The sequence below is a fragment of the Nicotiana tabacum genome, chromosome 9 (genome assembly GCF_000715075.1).
Source record: "Nicotiana tabacum cultivar K326 chromosome 9, ASM71507v2, whole genome shotgun sequence".
NCBI classification, from domain to species: domain Eukaryota; kingdom Viridiplantae; phylum Streptophyta; class Magnoliopsida; order Solanales; family Solanaceae; genus Nicotiana; species Nicotiana tabacum.
Genome location: NC_134088.1, coordinates 11,904,683 through 11,914,228, shown reverse-complemented (window position 1 = coordinate 11,914,228; position 9,546 = coordinate 11,904,683). Strand labels below are relative to the sequence as shown.

Genomic DNA, 9,546 nt, shown 5'->3' with positions numbered 1-9,546 from the left:
AGAACATCTCCGCCACCGCCTGTGCTACATAAATTATGGTATGACTGGTCTGAACTGCATTGAAGAACATGAAAACCGGATGGTTGGTTGTGAATTTCCAGAAGGTACATAGGCCTGGTTTGCGTATTTGAGTTCCTTAACTTCAAACAAAATTGAGTGGACATTCGGTTGGCTCCTGGTCACTGAAGTCATTTATATGTCTATTGAGGTGTGCTATCTTCTCTTAATGGGTCTCCGGAGAATTCAGCCATAGGCTACACACCGGGTGTTACGCCAACTAGGCAGGTACCAAACTATCCCACATGACGAAGATCTGAGCCGACAAGTCGTCGAATTGGGTCCAAAAGCTGTGTTCCCAGAAGGAAAAGTTTGTCAAATTTGGAATCAGTGTAGATTTCTGGAGCCAAAGTCTCTGGTACAGGATCAATCTAGCGGCGAATTAGACCCTAATTACATGACTTGGTTTGGTAAAAGGTTTCAAGTCCATCAGGAGCCTGAACAGCCTGCTAAAAAACCCCACGTCCAGCAATTCACTGACGATTCATGGGAGCAATAGGATTGGTTGGAAAAAGAGGCAAGCTATAGGGCCAAGATAAGCAAATTGGAGGGACAAATCAGGGACCTCAAATTTGACAATAGTGTACAAGCTGTTGCTGATGAAGGGGAAAAGAAGAAGTTGTATCAAGAAAACAAAGCCCTTCGAGCCCAGATCCAAAAAATGAAAATAGCTGCTGAGAATTAGGAAAGGAGCCGAATAAATGAAAGGCTCATGGTCTTAGAAGGAAAATATCTGAGTATCAGGAAGACTTGAAAAAATCTGAGGTTAATCTGGCAAGAGCTCGGGCATAATTGACAAAGAACGCAGAGGGAGGGGCAGAGTTTGTACGATAGTTGAAAAGGAAATATGAGGGAACAGTCACAAATTTGAAGATATGCAATAGCTGCAGAGTCAAAATCATCATGATGCCCAAGTACTAGAAGCTAGGTCTCAGCAAATAGGGTGTTTGCTCCAAGAAAAGGGTATCATTAGGGAAAAGGTTAGAGCAATTGCTGACTACATCATCATGAAGTGCCATGAATGTGAAGACATGACTAGAACCACTTTCTTTGCTGCAGTAATGACCTTTGTTCGCCAAATAATGAGTGACCTGGAGCGTCTCCAAGGGTATCTTGCACATAGGCTCGTGGCAAGACCGACTGATGTCCCACGGTCCCCTAGAGTAGAAGCACTTATGTATTCTTAATTTTTGTATCCAATCTGTATTTTCAGTTTCCAGTTTTAAGAAAAGTTTAGGAGTATTTATTAATGAAATTTGAAGAAAAACCAAAATTATGTTTATTTATTTTAATGCATCTATTCCTTGAACTACGTAATGATCTGATTCACGCGGCGTCGTGATACGTAGGCAATCCTTATCGGATCCGGTCATGATTTTTATAAATAACTCAAATAAAAGAGAAAATGTGGAAAAGAGAAAACCAAAAGAAAAAACAAAAAGAAAAGAGAGAAAACAAGGAAAAGAAAATGAGAACAAGAGAGAAAATGAGAGTACAAAAGAGAGCAAGAGAGACGATCGGGGAGATAAACAAAGCTGGGATGAGACATGCAATTGTTGCAAGACATGTAGAAACATATTTAACTATATAGGTGCATCACACCCCAATGTGCGATTTCCTATCTGTTAATTGCTTCAAACTATCCGGTTTGTTGTCTACTGTTGAGTTAGGTTCTGTTTTAAGGTGGTTGGTTTGTGGTAACCTGGATTCACACCCGTACTTTACAATATCAAAGGGCAGTGTACAAATGTCATCAGAAGGTCATCCACCAACAATTCCCATATCAGAGGATAGCCTGCTATCGGTTATTCCAACCTCAGAGTCAGTAGCAGCTAAAGAGAATAGGGCACTGCGCCTCCGCGTGCTAGAAATGTGGGATGCCTGGTCCAATGGTAGAGAGCTGCCAAGTGCCATACCCAGTTTCCCCGAGTTTCTTCCTAGAGCAAGTGGAAATTCCAATGTCCCAATAAATTACCCGAATACCCCACTTGGATACCCCACCATATCAGCTCACTTCACCGGAACACCTTCTGAGGTTTTCCCCCCAGGTGGTTTCAGGAGCGGCCTCTAATATATTTACAGCACCACCAACATTGGCTGCGGTACAAACGACTATGCCCAGGCCAAGCTTTGATCCATCATCTTTCACTTTCCAAGTACCATCTTTTCCACCAGAGCCTACTTATTTCACCACCAATTCTTACCCTCAACAACCCCGGTATGAGTTTACCGCGGGACAGGAGAAGGCTACAAAGAACCCCGAGCAGGAGGAAATCACTCGGAAAATGAGGAGCATGGAACAGACCCTTAAGAATATACAAGGCTTGAGTGGACAAAAGAGCGTATCTTATGCTGATCTATGTATGTTCCCACATGTGCATTTACCCCTGGGTTTCAAGACCCCAAAGTTCGAAAAGTATGATAGGCACGGGGATCCCATAGCCCACCTCAAGAGATATTGCAATCAATTAAGGGGGGGCAGGCGGAAAAGAAGATCTCCTAATGGCTTATTTCGGAGAGAGTCTATTTGGCACTGCATCTGAGTGGTACATGGATCAGGACATATCTCGTTGGCATATTTGGGATGATCTGGCTCGAGATTTTGTCAGGCAGTTTCAGTATAACATAGACATAGCTCCGGACAGGAATTCTCTTTCGAATCTCAAGAAGAAGTTATCGAAATGTTTCCGAGAATATGCTGTTAAATGGCGCGAACAAGTGGCCAGGGTCAAGCCCCCTATGGATGAAACAAAAATGGTTAGTGTTTTTCTACAAGCCCAAGAGGCTGACTATTTTAGAATATGATGTCTGCAATGAGGAAACCGTTTGCTGAGGCCATCAAGATTGGTGAGATGGTCGAGAATGGTCTGAAAACAGGCGCGTATTGAGCCAATCTGCCATAAGAGCTACATCCCAAGCAATTCAAAGAGGGTCAGGAGGTGTAGCGAAAAGAAAGAAGAAAAAAGAGGTGGCGATGGCAGCTTTGAGTCTGAGAAACCCCCGTCCACCCAGAGGTTACTTCCCTCCAAGCACCCCACAACATTATTATCCTCATCAGGATGTGGCCTATGTTATGGCTCCTCAGCCGTACGCAATAATGAACGCCCAGCCATACGCTCGTCCACAACAATAGTTCAACCAAAACCGAGCTCCATTTCCTATAAATCACCCTCCTCACCAAGCTCAGTATAATCCCCGACCTCCAAAAAATAACTTCCCTTATAATGCCCGTGCTCGGGATCCACCCAGGAGAACAAACTTCACGCCTATTGGTGAATCATACTCTAGCCTTTTCCCTAAACTGGTCCAAATGGGTTTGTTGCAACCCTACCCCAAACCAGGCAAAACCCAGAGTCACCCTCCTACCGACCTAATACTCGATGTGCTTATAATTTAGGGGCGGAAGGGCATGACACTGAAGACTGTTGGACTCTGAAAAGGACTGTTGAAAATCTCATAGAGCAAAAAAGAATAGTGATAAAGGATGAAGAAATTCCTAATATGACCAACAACCCATTACCAGCTCATAACAACTGGCCGGTTATTGGAATGATTTGCGAAGATAAGAAGTTTGATCCTGCTTTGAAAGCCATCAATGGAATCGCTGATGTCGAGAAGAAGACAAACGCTGCCGCAAAGCAAGGTAAGGGGGAGATAAATAATAACTCCGCTCCTCGAAGTGAAGAAAAGATTGTGGAAAGTAAAATAGGTGAAGTAACCCCTAAAGATGCCATTCTTTATGTTCCCCGAGCTCACATGAAAGAACAATTGGTGTTGAGTCCTCCTAAGAGGTTCGAGCTGAACAAGGGACCCAAGATGTATGTACCCAAAGGGACTTATGTGGTGCGGGGACCAGTAATTCCACCAAGGCTGAATGAGCCTGTGGTTATTGGCTGCCCACCACAGAAGCCCATGATAGGCCCTATTTCCATCCTATGGAATTACAAAAAGGTGGTAGTAACCTACAAGGGAAAAGAGGTCCTAGGAGAAGCAAATGAAACTAACCCAATTGAGAAATACCTCAATCTGGAGGAAGTGAACAATGCCAAGCAGAAGCGCTTCCCGCTCAAAAAGCTAGTTAGTGCCGAAGAAGTAGAGGAATTCTTCAGGAAAATGAAAACGACAGACTATGAGGTAATAGACCAACTCCGGAAGTCTCCTTCACAGGTATCACTCCTGTCTCTACTGGTCAGCTCAACCGAGCATCAGAAAGTGTTGATAAAAACCCTCAATGAAGCTTATGTTCCGATTGAAACCACTGTTGAACAACTAGAGAGAATGGCGGAAAGATTCTTTGCAGTCAATCAGATTTCCTTTAGCAAGAATGATTTTCCCCCAGAAGGGGCCGCCCACAACAAAGCCCTTCATTTGACAGTTAAGTGTGAGGGGTACTATGTGAAGAGAGTCATGCTGGATAGTGGATCCGGAGTTGATATCTACCCTCTCTCAACTTTGCAAAGAATAGAGATTGGGACTAAGAGAATTAGGCCTAACAATGTCTGTATGCGTGCCTTTGATGGCATCAAGAGAGACACCATAGGTGAGATCGATTTAATTTTGACTATTGGTCCTGTGGATTTCGAGGTGACCTTTCAGGTCCTAGATATGGACACTTCTTATAATTTCCTCTTGGGAAGGCCTTGGATTCGTGCGGCAGGGGCCGTACCTTCCACTCTCCACCAGATGGTGAAATTTGAATATGCAGATCATGAGATTGTAGTCCACGGAGAGGACGAGCAGTCAATTTACCGGGACCCGTCAGTCCCGTGTCTCAAAGTTAGGGAAGGTAGCGAGCATATAGTTTATCAATCTTTCGAGGTGGTGGTCGCAGATCAATGTGGGAATGGAAGCCCGTGTCTTCAGCCTTTTCTGTCAAATACATCCATCATGGTCGCTACTGAAATGATCAAGCATGGTTATAAGCCTGGGAAGGGACTCGGGGCATCATTGCTAGTTATCACAGAACCTATCACTTTACCTGCTAGCAGGAAGTTCTTCGATGTGGGTTTTCACGCCACGGAAACTGATGTAACATGGGCAAATAAATGAAAGAGCAAGGGTTGGGTTTTACCTAAGGTGGTTCCGCATATCTATAAAACATTCATCAGGCCCAAGTACAACGAAGAAGAAGAAGATGAGGCCTTCACGACCGAGGAAATTGAGGACATATGTGGAGCCATGAGGAAGATGTTGTATGAAACCCACATGGTCCAGCCAGGAGAAGGCTCGAGCAACGCTGAGGTGCTGTATATAGGGTCCAATGCCAAGTTGCAAAACTGGAAGGCTATTCCGTTCCCAGTCAGGCGGGAATCCCGGTAGTCCAGTTTTGCCACCTTTTCTACATCATGAGTTATTCTAGGGTGTAATTCGGATGTTTCTTTTAGTTTACTATCTTTAAATTCCAATGTAAACCATGTTATCTTCAAAATTCAATGAAATGAAATCAATATTTCATCTTTCATGAATCTCTCTTTATTCTTTTTGATTTTTGTTACTTTTTTTTATTTCTTCTTTCAGTTCTAATAATGCATCTTTAAATAACATCACATACTTGCGGACTTCATGCCCAGATCCAAACGCGCTGTCTCATTGTGAAATAATGAATCAAGAACCGGAATATGATGAAGAAGAGACTTTTAGGAAAATAAACCGAGAATTGGAACAATTCGAGAATAAACCTAAGCCAAACTTAAATGAAACCGAGCCAGTTAATTTGGGTAGTTCTGAAGAGGTCCAAGAACCACGATAAGCATTCACACATATGAAAGAACCATGGATGCATTGATCTAACTTTTGTTCGAATTCAAAGATGTGTTTGCATGGTCCTACGATGATATGCTAGGATTAAGTGTCGATTTGGTGGTCCACAAGTTTCCGACTTACCCCGATTATCCCCCTACCCCACAAAAGCAAAGAAAGTTCAAAACTGATATCAGTGACAAGATCAAAGAAGCAGTCACCAAACAGTTGAAAGCGGGGATGAACCGAGTGGTCCGATACATCACATAGTTAGCTAATGTGGTTCCCATGCCAAAGAAAGATGCGAAAACTCGGGTATGTGTTGACTATCGAGATTTGAACAAAGCAAGTCCCAAAGACAACTTCCCTTTGCCGAACATTCACATCTTTGTTGACCACTGTGCCAAATATGAGATACAATCTTTAGTGGATTGTTATGCTTGATATCATCAGGTCTTGATGGATGAAGAATATGCGGAAAAGACAACCTCCACCACACCCTGGGGCACCTATTGTTATAGTGTCATGCCTTTTGGTTTGAAGAACACTGGAACAACTTATATGAGAGCCATGACTGCCATCTTTCACGACATGATGCACCAAAAAATCGAGGTGTATGTGGACGATGTGATCATCAAATCCAGAACACAGGACGACCATGTTCGGGACCTGAGAAAGTTCTTTGATCGGCTGCGTAAGTATGATTTGAAGCTAAATCTGGCTAAATGTGCATTTGGGGTTTTGTCTGGCAAACTCTTGGGATTTATAGTCAGTCGTAGGGGCATCGAGCTAGATCCAACGAAGATAAAGTCTATTCAGGATTTGCCTCCTCCGAGAACCAAGAAAGAGGTTATGAGTCTTTTGGGAAGGTTGAATTACATCAACTGATTCATCGCTCAGTTGACTTCCACCTGTGAGCCCATATTCAAGCTACTGAAGAAAGATGCAATAATTAAATGGACCGATGAATGTCAATAAGCCGTTGACAAAATTAAAGATTATCTGTCAAATCTGCCAGTCTTGGTCCCGCCCGAACCTGGGAGGCCTTTGTTTTTGTACCTGACAGTCTTGGAGAATTCCTTCGACTATGTCCTCGGGCAACACGATGTGACCGGGAAGAAAGAGCATGCAATCTACTATCTGAGCAAAAAGTTCACTAGCTACGAAGCCAAATACACTTTGTTGGAAAGGGCTTGTTGCTCCCTAACTTGGGTCGCTCAGAAGCTTAGGCATTACCTATTGGACTATACCACCTATCTCATCACCAAGCTAGACCCGTTGAAGTACATATTCCAAAAGTCCATACCCACAGGGAGGTTAGCGAAATGGCAAATCCTGTTCACTGAGTTTGACATAGTCTTTGTCACCCGCACGACGATGAAGGCCCAAGATTCAGATCACTTAGCTAAAAACCCTGTTGATAATGAATATCAGCCTTTGAGTACTTACTTCTCGGACGAGGAGGTGAATAAAGTTGAGGTAACATCAGAAGAAACTAACGCTTGGAAAATGTTCTTCGATGGAGCTGTGAACGCAAAAGGTGTTGGGATTAGGGCAATTCTGATCTCCCCCACTGGCCAGCATTATCCAGCCACAGCCCGACTTCAGTTTTTCTGCACAAACAACACCTCCGAGTATGAAGCCTGCATTATGGGCATGAATATGGCAATCGACCAAGATGTGGAAGAATTGATAATCATGGGAGATTCAGATCTGATCATCCGACAAGCTCAGGGAGAATGGGAAACTCGGTATGTCAAGCTTATTCCATACAGGCAACATGTGGATGATCTTAGCAAGTAGTTCAAGTTAGTTGAGTTCAGGTACATTCCTTGTTTCCACAATGAGTTAGCCGATGCACTCGCTACTTTGGCCTCGATGTTATCATATCTAGGCAATGTCCACATTAATCCGTTGGAAATCCAAATCCGGGAAAGGCATGGTTACTGCAATACGGTTGAGGTGGAACCAAATGTTCATCCATGGTATCATGACATCAAGAGATTTCTGAAAACAAAGGAATATTCCGAGCAAGCCAATGGAGACCAAAAGAGAACCATTAGAAAGCTTGCTAGCGGTTTCTTTTTGAGCGGCGAGGTCTTGTACAAAAGGACTCTAGATCTCAACTTACTAAGATGTCTGGATGCCGAAGAGGCCAGAAGAATCATGTATGAAGTGCACACAGGGGTGTGTGGACCCCACATGAATGGATACATCCTGGAAAAGAAGATCCTTCGAGCATGCTTTTACTGGATGACGATGGAAAAAGATTACTTCAGTTTTGTCCGAAAATGTTATCAATGTCAGGTGCACGGTGACCTGATTCATGCACCGCCTACAGAACCGCATCCTATGTCAGCACCGTGGCCGTTCGTTGCTTGGGGTATGGATGTCATTAGGCCAATCAAGCCAAAAGCTTCAAATGGGCATAGATTAATACTGGTTGCCATTGACTACTTCACAAAATGGGTTGAAGCAGTCACCCTCAAAGCCGTCACTAAGAAAGCAGTGGTGGTTCGTGCATTCCAATATCATCTTCCATTTCGGTATTCCTACGACCATCATTACAGACAACACTGCGAACTTGAATAGTTATTTGATGAGGGAGATATGCACACAATTCAAGATCATGCATCAGAACTCTACCCCTTATCGACCCAAAGTTAATGGCGTTGTTGAAGCAACAAACAAGAACATCAAGAAGATTCTTAGGAAGATGATCTAAAGTTCCAGGCAATGGCACGATAAGTTTCCATTTTCATTGTTGGGATATCGCACAACTGTGTGCACATCATTCGGAGCAACCCCATATCTATTGGCTTATGGCACTGAAGTCGTGATACCCGCAGAAGTTGAAATCCCAACTCTTCGGATCATTATTGAAGCTGAGATTGAGGACAGTGAGTGGGTCAAAACCCGTCTAGAATAGTTAACCCTGATTGATGAAAAGCGAATGGACGCAGTCTGCCACGGGCAGTTGTATCAACAAAGAATGGCCCGCGCCTACAACAAGAAAGTGCGACCTAGGAACTTTGAAGTGGGGCAACTCGTTTTGAGGTGTATTCTCCCTCACCACCAGGAAGCAAAAGGAAAGTTCGCTCCAAACTGGAAGGGTCCATACGTTATAAGAAAACTGTTGCCAAAAGAGGCATTGTACTTGGGAGACATTGAAGGAAATGATCCCGAAACAGCTGTAAATGCAGACGCAGTCAATAGGTATTATGTTTAGTCATTCTACAGCAACAATATTATCCAATTGGGATGACGAAGGCCTTCATTCTCGCTACCCCAAACACTTCTACCCTTTGCTAACCTTTTGAGCCGATTACCTTTCTTTGATTACCCTCTTTGGAACCTGAAAATGTTTGTAGAAAAAAAGTTTATATCAAAATCAAAAACAAAGTTTCTCTGAACTACATTCGACTTGATTCTGAAAGGATACGTAGGCAGCCTCTCTTTGGGGTTCAGTCACACCAAAACAAAAAAGAAAATTCCCCCAAAAGTGAAACTGGGGCATATGTGATGATGGTTCGGCGACGGTTCGCCAGAAAGGTTCCAAAGTTGTATTTCAATCCAAACTCTTTTTACCCTAAATCTTGTTCAAGTCCTTTTGATCAAGTGGGGAGAATGTTCAAGAATCGGAGAATGTGGCTGCTTGGATCCGATATAATCAAAATGAAGAAAATAAAATGAGAGAGTCTTGTTGGTGAAAACCCACACGGGCACCATAAGGCGATGGTAAGCAGGGAA

General features: G+C 43.4%; 1 protein-coding gene across 1 annotated transcript; it reads left to right on the top strand.

Annotated features, from left to right (window-relative positions):
- The first annotated feature begins 1,804 nt into the window (after window positions 1–1,804).
- LOC142163789 (uncharacterized) lies at window positions 1,805–5,106 on the top strand. Its single transcript, XM_075220928.1, has 4 exons — window positions 1,805–2,092; window positions 2,617–2,814; window positions 2,935–3,071; window positions 3,399–5,106. Exons 1-4 carry the CDS (start codon window positions 1,805–1,807, stop codon window positions 5,104–5,106), a joined length of 2,331 nt encoding a protein of 776 aa, XP_075077029.1.
- Window positions 5,107–9,546: the final 4,440 nt, after the last annotated feature.